Source organism: Antechinus flavipes, chromosome 6 (genome assembly GCF_016432865.1).
Source record: "Antechinus flavipes isolate AdamAnt ecotype Samford, QLD, Australia chromosome 6, AdamAnt_v2, whole genome shotgun sequence".
Taxonomy (NCBI): domain Eukaryota; kingdom Metazoa; phylum Chordata; class Mammalia; order Dasyuromorphia; family Dasyuridae; genus Antechinus; species Antechinus flavipes.
The window spans coordinates 221,332,494-221,352,022 of record NC_067403.1 but is presented as its reverse complement, the minus strand read 5'-3'; the positions used below and the strand labels follow the sequence as shown (position 1 = coordinate 221,352,022).

General features: G+C 36.9%; 1 protein-coding gene across 1 annotated transcript in view; it reads left to right on the top strand.

Moving 5' to 3' along the window:
* Positions 1 to 301: 301 nt before the first annotated feature.
* The window catches only part of SLC5A12 (solute carrier family 5 member 12), a 36,594-nt gene continuing 17,366 nt past the window's right edge, over positions 302 to 19,529 (top strand). Inside the window, exons 1-8 of the mRNA XM_051964856.1 lie at positions 302 to 850; positions 3,459 to 3,524; positions 6,512 to 6,563; positions 8,306 to 8,373; positions 11,258 to 11,412; positions 11,521 to 11,661; positions 14,561 to 14,690; positions 18,666 to 18,754. Coding sequence (XP_051820816.1) covers positions 491 to 850; positions 3,459 to 3,524; positions 6,512 to 6,563; positions 8,306 to 8,373; positions 11,258 to 11,412; positions 11,521 to 11,661; positions 14,561 to 14,690; positions 18,666 to 18,754 — 1,061 coding nt within the window. The 5' untranslated portion in view covers positions 302 to 490. The remainder of the gene's footprint in view (positions 851 to 3,458; positions 3,525 to 6,511; positions 6,564 to 8,305; positions 8,374 to 11,257; positions 11,413 to 11,520; positions 11,662 to 14,560; positions 14,691 to 18,665; positions 18,755 to 19,529) is intronic.

Here is a 19,529-nt window from a genome sequence, read left to right as displayed (position 1 = left end):
CTCAGAGTGATGGCTTTTCCTATTTACTGATATAGCTACACTCATTTAAAATGCTGAACTGTTTAACACAGTCTCATTTTCATGTTTGCAAGTAATGTTTAACCTCCAGGAAAAACCTGGGAGATAAAAGAGTATGTTATCTATCCAGTTTAATTCCACCCCCGTTGGTTATTAATTTCTGAACATCTGAATCCTTCTTTGTAGAAGTATGTACTTCAGTGGCTGCACCAAAAGCCTCAGGCTAGGGTCAGGTTTCAAGTTCTTGTCCCGGACTGTGACAATGATTGAAATCTGTTTTGGGTTCCATTTTTGAAATGCTCTGTGCTCCCAAGAGTATCCCCAGGAGCTCCATTCAGTGCTTCTCGACCTTGGCGACTGTTAAGGTCTGAGAGTTCCTTCTCCTGGGCAAGAGACTAGCCATTTGTGAGCAGCATACCTGAACCTATATTTTTGTAAGGACTAGAAACGAAGAAGACATCCACCTGGCACCATGTCAGCAAGACAGGCAGGTTCCCAGGTTAAGAATTTTGAAGCTTGGGATTATGTTGTATTTGCAGCTCTTTTTATCATTTCTTCAGGAATCGGAGTATTCTTTGCTATAAAAGAAAGGAAGAAGGTGACTTCTAGAGAGTTTTTAGTGGGGGGCAAGCAAATGAGCTGTGGTCCAGTGGCTTTATCCTTGACTGCTAGCTTCATGTCAGCAGTCACTGTTCTGGGAGCTCCGGCAGAGGTCTATCGTTTTGGGGCATCCTTCCTGCTTTTCTTCATAGCATATACATTTGTCATCATCTTTACCTCTGAGCTCTTTCTGCCAGTTTTCTACAGGTCTGGGATTACCAGCACTTATGAGGTAAGGGAATTAATCACTGTTTGGAATGTCTAGATTAATTGTTAATGTACCAACCAGCCAAATTCTCTACATGGATCTACCTTCCTATAAAATGTGTCTGCACTTAGAAGGAAATGTCTACTGACCAAGTGGACAGAAGAGTAACATATGTGGTCTGTGAACTAATAATTTGTAACTTAAGCTTAAACTTAAGTGTCATAAACTTCTTAGAGCATTCTCAAATCTCTCCTCTTATTTGGTCCCCATGGGACAATAGTCTAGTTTTGGTGAATGGGAGTGGGTATTGGCCAGGGGTATATTGGCAAATGTTTAACAGCGGGTTATTTGGAAAGCTTAATCTGTATTTTTAACATTTTACCCTGCACTTTCTTAATCTAGATAATCAACAAAACAATAAATCAAATCCTAATTTGTAGAATTTGTCAGCTTCCAAAGTGTAATTGCTTATAGTGAGAATTTAATAACCAACTCTTCTAAGTCAGTATCAGCTGGTTCCAGAACATCCTTGGTACTGGTCCATATCTGCACCAAACACTGAATTTTTCATATTCACAGGAAACTACAGGAGGGTTGACATGTTTTGTCAAGATTGGTCCCAAAGAGATAGGACAGAAATGATCTTTATCTCCAATTTATATATAGGGAAACTGAGATACAACTCTCAAGGCAACTCATTCCACTTTGGGAGAGTTCTATTAGTGTTTCTTTTTGTATATACTAAATTTTCTTTCAAGCACAGATATATTATTAGGCCTCCAGTATTCTTTCCCTTTTCTCCCAATAAATATACATGCATACACATGCATATACATACATACATATATATGTATACATATATATATATATATGTTTACATATACACATGTATACAAAAGAGTTTGAATTCTTATAGGATAGTTTAAGGCAAAGTAAGTGTTTATAAGAAAATTCCCTATGTTATTTAGAAGCAAAAATGTGAAATTCTCCTATTGATTTTCCAGTAGTTCACAATAGAAGTAGCAGCTATACAATGTGTCTCAGGAATTAAATTTTAGAGCTTCCTCATTAATCAGTTTTGATGATAACATTCTTCTTTCCATTTTAAATACTCATTAAAATATACATTTTTCATTTGATAAGGTAGAAAAGGTGGGAGATGTAACCAGATGTCTATACTCTTAGAAAAAACAGAGTGGTAGGCTAGAGTGCTGGATTTAGAGTCAAAGACAAAGATTGAAATCCAGATTCTGCCATTTAATGCTTATATAAGAAAAATGAGCCCGAGAAGTTCAAAGGAACACTAGATGTGGGATCATTTTTCTTATCAGCAAAATAAAAGAGTTGGACTAGATAGCTTTTAAGGATTCCTTCTAATGCTGCGAATGAATTAACTAACCACACCACTCAATTCAGTCAAAAAATACTTGACTATTTTTAACCAAATGGATTGCATTTACTTGAACTAAACCAAACTGCTGATTGTGCATGCAGATTAATGTTTTGACAGACCCCCATCCTCTATCTATTGTAAAGATCAAATTAAATTACACCCATAGAATGCTTTGCAAATTTTTGCCCAGTCTCCCAGGTGGGGAATGTCCTTCTTTCTCATTATCTCCTTGAATCTCCAACATGCCTCCGAAGCAGAGCACAGCTGGGTGCCGACACAGAAAGCTTTCCCCAATCTCTTCTCCACACCAATGACCAGTTATCAAAGTTCTATGGAAAAGTTTGTCTAAATATCAGGGAGTGGATCAGAAGGCTGTAGCATCAAATGAGAGAAGCAACCATGGTATGCAGAAGACAGTGGGCTTTAAGTGAATTCAGTGTCACTAATGGGAAGGTGATCTGTTCCCAGGACCAGCCAATCAATGATCTTCTCCCCACCTTCCCCCCTACCCTAATTCACCCTTGTTTGAAAAACCTTATAGTTCCCTGCAAGATGGGTTTTATACTCCAAATACCTAATTTTCCAGATGAAGAAACCAAGTCATAGACTTCTTCAAGGTCACATAGCAGTTCTGGAATCTAGACCCTTTTTATTTGACCCCAAATACAGCACTTTTTTTTGTGTGACACTATTTCCAGTCAAATTTTCTTCCCAACTGTCTCTCTTAACATTTATTTAGATGGTATCTATATGTAAAATATGTATATATATATAGATCCATACCCATTTATATATATATACATATAATATATAAATATGTACAATGTCTATATATATACATATATACAAAACTATTAGCTTTTTCTTTTCATGTTCATTGAATAAAATATATATGATTGTATATATGCAAATATACACATCCATATACATATATATATACATATATGCAATCATAGATATATATTCCTCTCATGAAATCATAGCTATAAGGCTGGAAGGGATTTTAATGGTAATTGAGAATCCATATCTTTTTTATACATAAGAAACTAAGGCAAATAAAGGTTAAAGCTGTATAAAGGGAATGCTAGTAATATGGAGGTTAGGTCTTGGCCAAGGTCATAAGTATCTCAAGGTAGCAGGTCCTCTTAAATCTCAGTGTCATGATTGATCTGTTATACCAGGTCAGTTCTGCCTAAAACACTGTTGATTTTTTGTATATTTTCTTTTTGTTTCCTTTAGTATTTACAGTTAAGATTTAACAAGGTGGTCCGGTATGCTGCCACACTAATCTACATAGTGCAGACGGTAAGAATCAATTTAAATTTGGGTTGGGTGCTGGAAGGGGGAGGAAAAGAGGAAATGTTTATGGGAATACATTTTTCCAGCCTCTGGGGAGTGGTGAGATTTCATTGTTCCAGTTAGACTGGCAAATAAGGAAGCTCCTTGGTACATGGGCTAAACTTACAAGGATCCATGACTATAGATCCAGGGCTAAGGGACTGATGTTTAGGGCATAATATATAACAGTTTGAATATGACTTTTTATTTTTAAAGCACGTCTTTTTAATTTCAAAATATCTCACTCTCTGTGACACATGGAGAAAAAGAAGCAATGGGTAATACTGGATGTCGTGAGTTGGCTCTGGACTCAGGCCTCAATGTCTGAAGACAATGCTCGAAATCTAAGTTGTAGAACAGAGTCAATCTACATTGGGGAAAGGAGTTTCTTTACCAAGGAGCATCCTTCATTAGTGAAATAGAAAATGTTGTAATAAAAAATAAGTAAATGGCACATGGAGGATTCAAGTCATGTATGTAAAGAACACATGCTCAGAGTTGTTAGTGAACAATAATAAACCCACTCTGGAAAGAGCAGAATTCAGTTTCTTAATTGGGGATGGCAGGAGCATAGTTTTCAAGGATACTTAGATGCTTTGCCGTGTTTTTCCCTGGAGCAAGTCTATGGTTCATGTACCTACTTATTTTAGCCCCTTCTTTCACAGCTTGCAAATTCATTACATGAGATACAAATAAGTAAGAATTTAGCCTAATAGTTTATCTTAAATATAAAAGCCCCTCAGAACCTAGAATGTTGTGAGACCTCCTCAATGAAATCATCTTTTGTCACTCAGAAGAGATAAATCTAACGATTCTTATGATGTTTAAAAAATGACATTTGTCTGGATTTTTAAATGTCTAGCTTCTATTCAGTAGCCAGTGTGATTTTCTTAAGGCTCAGGTTTGATTGTGTCACCTCCCTAACCCTACCCCATGTAATAAACTCCAGTGGCTTCCTATTGCTTCCAGGATCAAATTCTGCTTAGTATTTAAAGTCTACCATACCCTAACCCCCCTTTACCTTTTCTGTCTTCTTATCCCTTATTTCCTGACACTCATCTTTCAATCCAGGGATAATGGCCCCCTGGCTGTTCCATAAAAACACATTCCATTTCTCAGTTTCAGGCCCTCTCTCTCTCTCCCTCTCTCCCTCTTCCCTCCCTATTGACCTCCCTGGCTTCCTTTAAGTCCCAATTAAAATCCTACCCTTTACCCCTCTTCATTCTAGTACCTTTATTATTATTATTATTATCAATATTAATTAATTATTAATTATATTAATTATCTTTTGTTTATCTAGAACGCAAAGCATGCTTTGTATAAAGATATCTCACCCATTAGATTAAGTTCTTGGAGGACAGGGACTGTCCTTTTACCTCTTTTTATATATCTAGCATTTAGCATAGTATCCAACACATAGTAGGTGCTTAATAAATGTTTGTTGATTGACTGGCAGTCCACTTAGTTATATATGTATATATTTACACAAATTTACACAAATGTCTGTGTATTATATAGAGTGGCAAGGGAGAGAGAGATAAAAAAAAAACAGACAGTCAGTGTGTCATAATGAATTGACAACTGGATTTAGAATTGGAAAAATCTGATTTCAAAATCTTCTGAAACTGAGTGGTCTTGAGCAAGCCATTTCTCCCTGCCTCAGGAAACTCTTAATCTAGAATGATTAGAGAAGGATGCCTGCCAGGAAAATACCTCTAGCAGTGAAATAACAAGTCAGGAAAAACCTATTTGTATGTACTTCAAAAAAGTCATGATTCTAAATTCTACTTTTATTTAATTTATTGCTATTATTTTAATTTAAGCCCAGGAGGATTTGAATTCAAATTTGCCCTGAGTTTTGAATGTGTGATCCTGAACAAATCACTTAACCCTGTTTGCCTCACTTTTCCTTATCTGTAAAGTGAGCTGGAAAAGAAAATGGAAAACCATTCTAGCATCTCTGCCAAGAAAAAATCCAACAGTCAGACATGAATGAAATGACTGACCAAGAAAGGGAAAAAGCATAATTAAAAAGAGGGTGAAGGCTGGGTGAAGGCTAGGGCTTAGGATACCACGTAAGTGAGAAGGTGAGGGAAGTGGGAATGAAGCAGCACTGCCCAGTGTCACCTAAAGCAGGAGTTCTTTAAGGTTGATCCCCAACTTCTGCAACTTACAGTAGATTTCCTACTGACTCTAGGTGCTCTGGCCAGGTAGTTCAGCCAGTGGAGGGAGATGATGGTTAGAGAAAATGGAGTTCATTGTGCTCTGATGAGAAAATGCTTTGGCAGGGGAGATATTGACTAGCAGGGGAGCTGGTGTGTAGATGGGTTAATGTTGGTGATGGGGATGGAGGGAGAGGAGCATTCCTTGTAGCATTCCACCATGTGGGGAAGAATTCAGTGGCTCCTTCTAGGTCTAGTCTTTGAGAGCATTCCATACCCCTTGTCTCTAGATTGACGTTCCTCTCTTTCTCCTACCAGCTTCTGGACTGGCCCACATTATCTTTTAACTCATTTACAGAAGTACAATGATTAATAAGCCTTCTAATCTTGTTCAGTCTCATTAAGGATGGGAGAAAATAGGGATGAAGAAAGAGAATCTTCTTCAACCCGGGGGATATCTAGGGACCTAGACATTCCCAATTTCACTGAGTTCCTAAAAGAAATAATTACTTTTCTCCTTCCTTATTGTCTATCACTTATGTCCTGATATTTCCCAACTCCTTCCTGTGAGGTGGTAACTGGGAGCAGAAAAACAGTCTAAAATCATCACAAGTATTATATTATGTCCTATTAACCCCAATGGCTTTGGGAAGGGTGCTGTCACCCTCAAGGAAGGGGACTTAGTAGACTGCTGAAGTGGCCACACTTGATGCTGGTGGCCAGCCAGCCAGCCAACAGCTTTTTTTTTTTTTTTTTTGCCAAAAAACTCTTCCTCCCTTCCTTCTCCTTCAGATTCTCTATACCGGAGTGGTGATTTATGCTCCTGCTTTGGCACTCAACCAAGGTGAGTTGTGAGGAAAATAACTTCTCAATTGTGTCTTTATCTAGACTTCTGCAAAATGCACATAGGATGATAAACTATTCTTAAGGCTAAGTGCTCCCATAGATGAAGATTTTCCAGTCAAAGCCCAGAGCAACACTTTGAACAACTAATTTAGGTTCATTGCTAGTTGTTTTATCCATATGAGTCCAAATAATTGAACTATAATTATTATTTTTACATCTTACTATTAATTTCTTCTGGGATTTTAGGACTGGGTTGTAGCAAGTTAGAATAAAAGTTTTCAAATTACATATACACAGCTTTAGGGGCAGCTAGATGTACAGTAGTTAGACTCACCAAGTCTGGAGTTAGGAAGATCTCAGTTCAAATGCTATTTCAGATACTTATAAGCTAAGTGACCCTGGGAAAGTGACATAACCCCTTTTTGCCTCAGTTCCTCATCTGTAAAATGGAGACACCCTGGAGAAGGAAATGGCAAACCACCCATGTATCTTTGCCAAGAAAACTCCATGGACAAACTCTATGAGCTCATGTGGAGTTGGATACAGTTGAATGACTGAACAACAGACACAGCTTCAGCATGATGACCCAAAACACACTCAAATATGCATATAGATATTTACAACTTTAAGGAGTAAAGGATCAAAAATATTTATTATATTCTGTTTGATCTTATTATTGTCCAAAAGCATAGTGATTCCCCAATACACCAATGGATATGTGGACCTATATATAGAGAGAAAAAGTTATTCAATCAATATCGATTTAAAAGAAAGAGATCATACCACACTGGAAATGCTGGTGATGACTTGTATGTCTAATTTCCAAAGTTCAGGTTAGTTAATGCAATGGGATCATCACGAGAAGCCTAGGTGCCAGGGGCTGAATTTTTTGCTTCCAGAGATCTCTGAAGGCCATTAACAAAAGAGAGATTGTTTCAGGAATTAGTGAAGTGTCCACACTGGTCAAATCTGGGTTTCAAATTGGGAGAATAAAGTTCAAGTGCTATTGATTGGCCCCTTTGTTTTATTCAATTATTAAAATCCATTCAGGATGGCAGCAATTCTTATCAAAGATTTTGAAGTGATTGTATATGGGTAGCTGGGTGGCACAGTAGATAGAGTGCCAGGTCTGGAAGTCAGGAAGACTCCTCTTGCAGTTCAAATCTGATCTCAGACACTTCCTAGCTGTGTGACCCTGGACAAGTTACATAATTCTGTTTGCCTCAGTTTCCTCATTTGTAAAATGAGCTAGAAAAAGGAAATAACAATATTTTTGCCAAGAAAATGCCAAATGAGATTAGGAAGAGTCAGACAAGACTGAAATGATTGAACAACAAATTATCCTATAGCCCTATAAGTTGAGAAGTTCAGACCAAAGACAGAAAGGTATGAAATGTGAAAAAAATCTCTTCCCTAAAGATTAATTTTTAATTTAATTAATTCATTGGTGATTGATTAATTAAACATTGGATGAGTCCCTGCCATACTATGTGCCCTTGGTTTTTATTTTCCTTTATACAATTGGAAATCCTATGGGATTTCAGGACTGGATTGTGGTAAGATATGAAATCAATGCTGCATACCTCATGGAAGCTAGTTTTTTTTCAGGGAGTCTATAGCTAGACTTAGCCCTTCAATTAGATGATTTTGTCCCAAGTTAATCTCTTTTGCTTCAGTCTCCATGCAAAGTTCTTTGATTATTTCAGAGAAACCTCCTGTAACTTCTTTTGCCTTCCACAGTGACTGGCTTTCATCTCTGGGGATCTGTCTTTGCTACAGGAATTGTCTGCACCTTCTACTGTACTCTGGTATGTATATACTGCTCAGAGCAAAGCTTTGCCAGCCTAAGATGAAATCTGCCCAAATCACAACTGAGAGGACTAATTCTAGAGCCAATGACTACATTTCTAAGTTATGTGAAAAAGAAAAAGCTGGCTTGATTTTTCATATTTTCCAAACTATGAATATTTTTTCTTGAAATGCATTTTTATTGATAGCTTCTAAGTAAGCAAAATATACCCTTAAGCTGATCCTAGAACGTCCTGACAAATACTCAGATTTACCAATAGAAAAGTTTTCCTAGGCTATGGCTACATGTTATTCTGATAATATCTGCTTTTTGGGAGGAGGAAGGTGGGGATTTTTTTTCCTTCCATTATTAACCATATTCACCTAAGGCAATATTTACATTGCCTAAGAAAAATGGATTCTCCCAACTGGCTATTTGTTAAACCATGATTGTATGTGTGAGCAAGATGACTGGTACTCAGTTAATTCTAAAAGTCATCACTTACAAAATTTGAATGATGCTGTTGGACAGTTATCAGTGAACCTGGAACTATTTTCTGCATTCTGATCTGCACTCACTCAATCCTTTAGCCTCAAATCCTGAAGGGTATCAACAAAATGTTTACGTAAATGTTAACAATTAACTGTGATATTATTCTCTTAGGGAAGCAAATGGACATGCCTAAGAAATATGAGTAAGTAGTTTGGAATGTGGGAACACACTTAACTGTTTCTAGATGATGAATTTTTTTATATATTAGCACATAATAGATAACTTATATATGATATCTTTACTAGGTATAGCATGCAATATGCATTTTAAAAGCAGCAAATTATCTTAGGTTTCTTTTTTATTTTTTCCAACATTCATAATTGCTTTTAAATGTCTTTCAAATAAATTTCTTTTCCTTTCTTTCACCCTGTCATCACTCTTTGCCCAGATCCTCATGGCCTAGCATTAGAATTTCTGAAATAGCTTTCCAATGAGGCTCCATTGCTTTCACTCTCACTTAGCTCAATCCATTAAACATCAATGCTAGAAAAAAAATTTTTTCTAAATAATCTGTCATTAAGTATTTCTTTGGCTCAAGGAAAAAAAAATATCTTCTCAGTGATTTCTTATTGCATATATGATGAAATTCAAACTCTTGAGTCTGAAGTTCAAGGTTCGCCATCATTTCATTTAAACTAATTAATCTCATCATGTTTTTCACTTAGAAAAATCCTCTGCTCCCTTAAAGTCTGTTTCTTCTCTACGTCCCATAAAATGAGACCCATTTTCCAGGCCCTGTGCTTTTGTTCATGTTGGTTTTTCCTTCCCCAGTGTCATATTAACATTCTGTATGCCTCATATCACTTTTTTTTCCCAGTTAGAGAAACTAAGGATGGCTGAAGTAGCACATCACATATACCACGCAAGGTACAATTTGATTTTGCAGCTTTTCAGTATGCAGTATTTGCTCTTCTCATTTCCTTGATTCCAGAGTAAAATCCTTTATTTTCCTTCAAGGATCAACTTAGAGGGCCACCTCCTTAAGGCGGCAAGTAGGTGACAGCATATAGTAGGCTGGAATTGGAAGCAGGAAGACCTGAGTTCAAATTGAGCTTCAGATACTTCCTAACTCTATCAACTTTGGCAAGACACTTAACTTTTTGCTTCCACAGAGCACTTAGATATTTTACAAGATTGTTGAGCTGATCAGAGCTGGTGATGGGAGGGGAAGCTAACAAACATTATTAAGTGTCTACTATATTCTAGGAACTATGCTAGATGCTTTACAAATAAATCATTTGAGCTTCATAACAACTCTGGAAGGTTTCTGAAAAAAATCTCCCCCTTTTCATTCAATATATCTTTTACCACTACCTCAAACCAATCAATCATTCATTGAAGAGATCAAGAAAAAAATGTTGATTTGTAACTTCTTTCCCTGGTCTGTTTTGGTAAAGTACTTATGCATAGTAGGTGATTAATGGATTATCTGTTGAATTTATTTGAATATGAGAATTCCAATTTGAAACATTTGATTATATGTTTCTACTGAGTCAATGGTAATTTTAAAGTTCTATTTCTCTATAGAATTAAATCCAATTTGATTCAATTTGGCTCAACAAACATTTACTCTGACTAATGTAAAATCTCTCACTGAAATTTAAGTCCTTTCTCTTATTATCAACCATAAAAGAGGATAAATAATCATCACTTCTACATGATAACTCTCTAAGAAAGTCATGGAGTTAATAGCTACATGGTTATTAGCATGGCTCTCATGGAGGTTGTTGTTACCAAAATGGTTAAAAGATATATATACACCTTATATTTGGGTAGTATAGACAAAACATCTGGATGATTGAGTCTTTATCAGGCCTAGTTGAATAGGTCATATATTTTATTACACATAGTCATGTTTTGAAAAGAAGTCAACCCCTCTTAGGGCTCTGAAGTCATTTTGGTCTAAACCCCTCATTTTACACAAGGGAAATGAAATTCCCTTTCAGCTGCAACATTCTATGAATCTCAGAATGACTGATTTGAGTCTTATCTGCATTATCCCTTTAACTGGAAAAAAGGAAGAAACAATGACAGGAAGAAGACCATGGGAAAATAATAGAAGGATTCAAACTTCAGGGAGTATGGTATGGTGGAAAAGACACTGGATTTAGAGTTTCAAATGCTGTTTCTGTCATTAAGATACTAACCTCTCTGGGCTTCAGTTCTCTTATATGCAAAATGAAAAAGTGGGATGAGATTGCTTCTTAAGGTCTCTTCCAGGTTTGCATCTTTGATCCGGTACTTCATAAGATAAAACCTCCTTGTAATTCTGAACAGGGAACTGGGGGAACAAACCAAAGACTCTTCTCATCTTTGATCTGAAGAACTCACATGATTTCTATTTATTCCAGGGAGGATTAAAAGCAGTCGTGTGGACAGATGCATTTCAAATGGTCGTCATGGTGGTAGGGTTCTTGACGGTTCTTATACAAGGAACAGCACGTGCTGGTGGATTACAGAATGTATTAGATCAATCAAAAAATGGGTCTCGACTTGAAATACTTGAGTATGTTTAATATGATTTTATTCTGCTTTGGGCTACCTTTCCTTATTGCTTACAAGAGCATCTTGTAATCATGGAACATGACCTGATCTATGTGCATCTCTCTCACAGCTTTGATGTGGATCCCTTGAGAAGGCATACCTTCTGGACAGTTGCTGTCGGAGGAACTTTTACATGGCTCGGCATCTATGGTGTTAATCAATCCACGATACAGAGATGCATCTCATGCAAAACAGAAAAACATGCTAAGATGTAAGTTATTCTTCATCATTGTCATCATTATCATTTCCAGAATGCATTTATTGAACACCTATTGTATGCCTGAGCATGTGCATATATTGAGTACCTTCTTTACATAAGCTAAGTGCTCAGACATAAGGCATTCTCTTTGAGATTTAAGAGCTTCTTTCCATGAAGTTGAGAAGATAAATCATATGAAGGCAATAGAGTATAAAGGAAATAGCAATAAACTATGTCTTAAGAGCAGGGACCATTTTTATATGTGCATCCCTAGTACCTAGGATAGTAGTCAGACAATTAAATGGTTGTGGGATTAAAATCAAGACTGATATTTGAGCACTAACTGTACCAATCATTGATTGCATGATTTCATTTCTCACTTTCCCCTTTTGGGAAATGAGAGGGTTGCAGTAGATCATTTTCTTGTGCCATTGCTCTATGTAGATATGATTTATTCTAATCTAATAATTGCTAGAGTAGCAGGGATATCTTCAGGTGATAAGACATGGAGAAGGGGAATTGGGCTGCAGCAGATGGTAAAAACTTACCAAAGTGGTTAAAACTTGATATGCTTTTTAAAGGGCAGGACTTTAGGTGATTTTGAGGATGGGCAGCAAAGAATGGTGGCAGAAATGGACATGTCATGTATGATCAAGGAACAATGGGTATACCAATGAAATAGGAATTAAGGGTCTTTGAGATGTGGCAGAAAATTGTTTGAATCTAGTATATTTATTTTAGGTGTTATGCTTTTGATTTCAATAGCATACTTCTGAAGTGATTTTTAGCACATTACCCATTAATGATGTCATCAGAAGCAATGATCAAAAGATTACAGATTTAGAGATGTAGACATGAAAGGGATCTCAGAAACTAGTTCAGTCCATTTATTATTCAAGTGAGGAAACTGAGGCCCAAAGAGGGTAAAATAAATTTGCCTGAAGTCACAAAGCAGTAGGATGTTTAGTTGGAGTTCAATTTCAGCTCAAAGGATGATGGGATAAAAAATTTAGGGATCTTATAAACTATCTAGCCCCAAAATTTCTTCATTTCTTCATCAAATAAAGAAATCAAGGACAAAAAAGGTTAAGTTACTTACTCAATATCATACAAGTAGCAAGAGGAACATCTGCATCTTGATTTTTCAAAGCTGTAGTATTAATTTGATGACACAGAATACAAGTTATCTTTATATGCTATTGTATATTCACTAAACATGGCTAAATCACAAGAGATTTGATACTGTTTGATCCTGAAATGTATTTTTGTTACTGAGGTTGCTTTAAGAAAAATCTCTTTATAGATCTTTTTCACTGGAGCAGCTACATGGTGCAGTGGAAAGAGCACCAGCCCTGGACTCAGGAGGAACTGAGTTTAAATCTGGCCTCAAATACTTAATACTTAGCTATGTGACTCTGAGAAAATAAGTCACTTAACTCTAATTGCCTTGTGAAAGAAAGAAAGAAAGAGAGAGAAAGAGAGAGAAAGAGAGAGAGAGAGAAAGGGGGGGGGGCGGGGACAGGTGTCACCATATACAAAGTGATCTTTTTTTCTTTCTTTTTTTTTCAGGAACTGTGTTCCTGAAAAGTTGTGCTTCACATGGATTTTTGTTTAATTAAGTTGCCTAGTATTATGGTTAAGATAATCCTCTTCCTCCCCCTCCTCCTATTTTTCCTACTCTTTTTCTATTACTATTCCTTTTCCTCCTAATTCTAAAACAAACAAAAAAAAAATTCTAAATCTTGTTCTTTAGTAGATGACTTCTTTGAAGTACTCTCTTATCCAGCAAAATTACACAAAAGGATTTTGATAATGCCAAAGAAGTTGTTTCTTTAAATAGAATCCATATGAAGCTGGTTATAAAGGTCACAAATGAAGGGCTCACCTGGAAAAGAAAATATCTTATTTCCTCTAAGTAGCAGATAGGGGACCATTTGTTAAGTAATTGCTTATTTTAGTGGAGGTTCAACTAGATAAAGGCTTCTTAAACTTTTTCCATTTCCAATTGCCAGAGAAATTTTTGTGACCCCAGATATATAGATATATAAAATAGGTATACAAATCAAACATTTATTGATAACAAATCATAAAGAAATTTATTTTAAAACAATTCATTGGCATATATAATTTTATTATATATTAAAGTCAAAAGCAAATTTGCATATTAATGAGATAGATATGCTTATTTATTTTTACACAAAAATTTAAATATCGACAGACTATTTGATACTCCAGGACAAAGAACATTCAGAAATCTTTTACCATTGTCAAATATTTCAAGACTCCCCACATTCATTACATGATTCCATTATACGATCCAACTCATAGTTTTAAGGGGCTTTGGACTAGAAGACCTTTGAACTCTCTTCTGATTGAAATTATGTAACCTCCAATGATGGAATCCTCTCATTCTAATTAGGCATCCCATCCCACTTTTGTCCAGTTTAAATATTTAATTTAATGATTAGAAAAATCTTCCTTATATTTAGTTGAACTTCATCTCTGTATATTTCCAGATACTGGAGCTAGTTTGATCTGCTGGAGGCAAGCAAAATATCTTTTTTGCTCTTACATAGAGAACTACCAAACATTTGAACATAGCTATTGCTTTCCTAAATGGTTTTTGCTGCAGGTTGGAAAAGAAATCCTCCACCCATTTCTTATGTTATTGGTTTGGAGCTTCTTGGTGACTTGCCTCTGGCTTAATTAAATTGCCCAATGTCTTTCCTGAAAGATGGTGCACAAAACTAGATACACTACTGTATATGTGACTTATCCAAAGCTTATCAAATTAATAGTGGTCTGCAGGTTACTAAATGTTTTAAAATGTATGCTATCTCACTTGATGCTCACATCAGCCTCTTGAGAATGAACTCCATTATTAACAGGCCTCTCATCTTTTCTTTTTTAGTGCTCTCTATCTTAACTTAGTTGGTCTCTGGATAATTCTGGCCTGTGCAGTCTTCTCAGGACTGATCATGTATGCTCACTTCAGGGACTGTGACCCCTGGACAGCTGGTATCATCTCAGCACCAGATCAGGTATAGATGGCAACAAAATGGGTTGCCAGGAGAGACCCACTGGGGTGGGCTTGCTGTTCATTTCTCAGAGACCTACAAAGACATAGAAACCGAGGAAAGGACAGCATGGACTAAGAGAAAGACCTTTGTCTGAAGAAGCTAGAGATAAAGGTTCCACTATAAACTCTGCCATTGACTTTTGGCAAGACACTTTGCCTTGCCTGGGTATCTAGTTCCTTATATGTGAAATGAAGCATTCAGATTAGGCTATTTCTAAAATGTCACTTAGCTCTTAAATTCTATGATTTGTGAGGTTTGCAGTTGTTTATGTTGTCTGTTGAGAAGAGGTGTGTCTGGTATAGTGTTGGCCACAAGTCTTTTAGAAATTTTATTAACATCTTTTGGTTTACATCAACTTCATTTCCAAAATAAATGCTTTCCTTGTTTCCTACCTGAAAAAATGCCTTTTGTAGAAAGATAAGAAAGAGAAAGAGAGAGAGAAAGGAAAAGAAAAAGAGAGAGAGGAAGGGAAAGAAAAAGAGAGAAAACAAAACAGAGAGAAAGGAAAAGAGAGAGAACAAAACAGAGAGAGAAAAGACAGAGAGAGAGAAAAAAAAGAGAGAATGAAAAAGAAAATAAGAAAAAAGAGAAAGAAAAAAAAGAATGAGAGAGAGAAAGAGAAAGAAAAAGAGAGAGAAAACAAAACAGAGAAAGAAAAAGAGAGAGAGATCAAAAGAGAAAGAAAGAAAAAAGAGAAAGAGAAAGAAAGAAAAGAGAGATGAAAGAGAGAGAAAGGAAAAGAAAAAGAGAGATCAAAAGAGAAAGAAAGAGAATGAAAGAAAGAGAAAGAAAAAAGAGAGAGAATAAAAAGAGAGAAAGAGAGATAAAGAGAGAGATCAAAGAGAAAAAGAAAAGAAAAGAGAGATGAAAGAGAGAGAAAGAAAAGAGAGAAGAAAAAAGAGAGAGATAGATGGAGATCAAAAGAGAGAGAGGAGGAAAAAAGAGAGAAGAAGAAGAAAGAGAGAAAGATATATATAGAGAAAAAGTAAAAGAGAGAGAGATCAAAAAAGAGAGAAAGAGAGAGAAAAAAGAGCGAGAAAGAAAGAGAAAGAGAAAGAAAAGAGAGAGAAAGAAAGAAAAAAGAGAAAGAACAAAAGTGAGAGAGAAAGAAAAAGAGGAAAAGTGAGAGAGAAAGAAAGAAAAAAGAGAAAGAAAAAAGGAAGAAAGAAAGAAAAAAGAATGAATGAAAAGAGATAAAGGGAAAGAGAAAGAGAAAAAGAAAGAAAGAAAAAAGAGAGAGAAAGGAGGAGAAAAAGGAAGAAAGAAAGGGAAGGAAAATGGAGTGAAGGAGGGAGAGAGGAGAGAAGAAAGGAAAGAAAATAGGAGGGAGAAAGGAAAGAAGGAAGAGATAAAGGGAGGGAGGGAGGAGGAAAGTAAGCAAAAAAATAGAGCAGCAAAACTACCCAAAACAACAATTGAATTTAATAGAATACACCCCCCCTCTGCAAAGTAGGAAGAATGAGCTTTTCCTTTTATTGAGGGGCTGCAGTGTGAATAGCATAATGCCATCTGGAATCAGGAAGTCTGGAGTTTCACATCTCACCTTAGAGTCACTAGTTATGTGATGCTGGGCAAGTCTCAGTTTCTTTAGCTGTAAAATGGAGATAATAAATAGCATCTACCTCCCAGAGTTCTTAAGAGGATTAAATGAGATAATATTTGGAATATGCTTAGCAGGGCTTAGTACATAGTAGGCACTTGATAAATATTTGTTAACATCATCATTATTAATCTGTTCTCTAGGACCAAGCTTGGTCATTTGCAATTACATGCCATTCAGGTGTGTGTAACTAAAAATTCTTTCTTTAAAATGTTGAAGTTATATATGTTATTTTTCTATTTCTGCTTATTTCCCTCTGTCAGTTCACAGAAGGTTTTAGTCTTCTTTGATTTTTTTTAAAACAAGGGATTTCAATCTTTTTTGAGTCATGGACATTGGTAGTCTCACAAAACCAATGGACTTCTTTTCAGAATATTATTTTAAATCTCACTTCAAAGTTTGCAAAAACACTTTACATATATAATTTCATTTTATACTCATGACACCTTGAGAGGTATGGACTGCTATTTCACTATATTACAAATCTGGAAACTGAGGCAGCCAGAAGTTAAATGACTTCTCCCGGGACACATTGCTAGCAAATTTTTGATGCTGGATTTCAAGTCAGATCTTCCTGAGGCAGGTCCATTGCTCTATCAATTGTTCTACCTAACTGCCTCTAAATGCATAAAATACATGGATTACAAGGAAAACAATTATGTTGAAATAGTTATCAATATTTTTGGAAACTTACTACTCAGCTTCCTTCAGTAGAGTCTTCTTCTGACCTCCATCATGGAATGGAGGTGTCCCGAGGTTATTTAAAGGCTATTCAGGCTAAAGTCTTCAAAAGTTGCCTTTGTGACTCTAGGACTCTATAGATGAGCTTTAACTTTCAGTCTCTTGACATTGAATTGATACCAAGTACTGTAGACTATGAGTAAAGCAGAAGTGAGTTACCTCGGAAATGTGAGACAGACAAAGTTAGAGAATCCACCCCAAGGGTTCATAAAGACTCTTTGTATCTGACCTGCGGCAGAGCATTCTGAGCTCATGTGGTCAGATTGGCCGTAGTCTGAGACACTAACTTGACTCTAACATAATGATGTCTTTTTGGTCTCCTTCAAGAAAGGACAACCACCAATCTTTGGTCTTTTCACTGGTCCCTCCACTCCCACTCTCTGCCCTTCACAAAGTGGTCCAAGTGATTTTCCTAACGTGCAGGTCCATATATGTCAGTCCCTGACTCAAGAATCTTCAGTAACTCTCTAGTGCCCCTAGGATCCAACTTCTGTCTTTGACATTTAAAACTCTTCATGACCTGACACCAGTCTACCTTTCCAGGTAGATTACACATTGTTGTTTTGCCATTCAGCTGTGTCTGACTGTTGATGACCCTGTGGGCCCATACTATCCATGGGGTTTTCTTGGCAAAGCTATCAGGACAGTTTGTCATTTACTTTTCTAATAGACGAAGGCAAACAGAGCTTCTGACTTGTCCAGGGTCACACAGTTAGCAATTGAGGCCAGATTTGAAGTCAGGTCTCTGGCTCTATCGGTTTAGCCTGTTTTACACATTACTGACCCTCACCTATTCCATAGTTCAGTCAAACCGGCCTCATATAAACCGTTACCTTTTCCATTTCTGGCCTTTCCCAGATGATCCCTCATGCTTGGGATGCAGTCCTTCCCTCTTCCTCTTAGGATTCCTAGAATCCTAAGCTCAGCTCAAATGCCACTTTCTTTATGAAGTTCTTTTTTATTCCTTTCTGTCCATCTCCAGCTGCATGTGCCCTCTTGCTAAAAATTATCTGGTATAAGGGGCAGGTGGGTGGTGCAGTGGATAGAGCATGGACCGAGAAGTCAGAAGGATCTGAATTCAAATCTGGTCTCAGACCAGAAATTAACATTTCCTGGCTGTGTGACCTTGGACAAGTCATTTAACCCCAATTGCCTTAGTAAAATAAAAAATCACCTTGTATAAATAGAAAAACTGCAATCTACCCCAGTGTGAGTATTACCCGCCATAGAACCCATCACTTGGGGACTGGCGTACCATTCATTGGACTAGAAGAAATAATGAAAGGGGCAGTTTCAGAGAAACCTGGGAAGTTATGTGAACTGGTATGGAGTGAAAAGAGCAGAGGCAGGAGAACAATTCATACAAAACAACAACATCGGAAAGACTCGGGAGTGACGCAGTGAGAGTGGCCAGAGAACTGATCAGGAGTCATGCTACCTCCTAAGGAGGCTGGATCCCCCCAAGGAGAATGGACCCAGCTTTCTTCCCTGAGGGAAAGGGCTACATTTAGGTGGGTGCTGATGCTGCTTGGGCAGCTAGGAAAGTCATGTAATTAATCACCAGCCTGCTCCTTTTTTCCCCAACTTCTCTCCAGCTGATGCCGTACTTTGTAATGGACATATTTGCCTCAATGCCGGGACTTCCAGGACTGTTCGTTGCATGTGCCTTCAGTGGGACTCTGAGGTAAGCTGCCTAAAAATGATTTGCTATTATGAGCACAGCAAGGAGAGGGCTAGTGTTGGAGTTAGGAAGATCTGATACGTTTTGGTTGTGTGACCTTGGATGCCTCCTTCATTTTATAGCTCCTACTATGTGCCAAGCATTGTGTTAAATACTTTATAAAAATTATCTCGTTTTAATCCTCGCAACAACCTTGGAGGATAGGTTCTTTATTACCCCCATTTTATAGTTGAGGAAACTGAGGCAAATCTGTTAAATGATTTGCTCAGGTTCTTTGAGCTAGTGTTTGAGACCAGATTTAAACTCAAATCTTCACAATTTCAGACCCAGTATTCTGTCCTTTGATTGGTGTCAGCTGAGTGGATTTTCAAATTTGGGAGTTCTCTATTCTGAAGAAGTAAAGATTAGGATTAAGGAAGAGGAAAAAAGTGTGTGTGTGTGTGTGTGTGTGTGTGTGTGTGTGTGTGTGTGTGTCTGAATGTCACCTTCATTAAAAAATAATCTGATCGTGAAATGAGCAGAACCAGGAGATCATTATACACTTCGACAACGATATTGTATGAGGACATATTTTGATGGAAGTGGATTTCTTTGACAAAGAGACCTGAGTTTCAATTGATAAATGATGGACAAAAGCAGCTACACCCAAAGAAAGAACACTGGGAAACGAATGTGAACTATCTGCATTTTTGTTTTTCTTCCCGGATTATTTATACCTTCTGAATCCAATTCTCCCTACGCAACAAGAGAACTGTTCGGTTCTGCAAACATATATTGT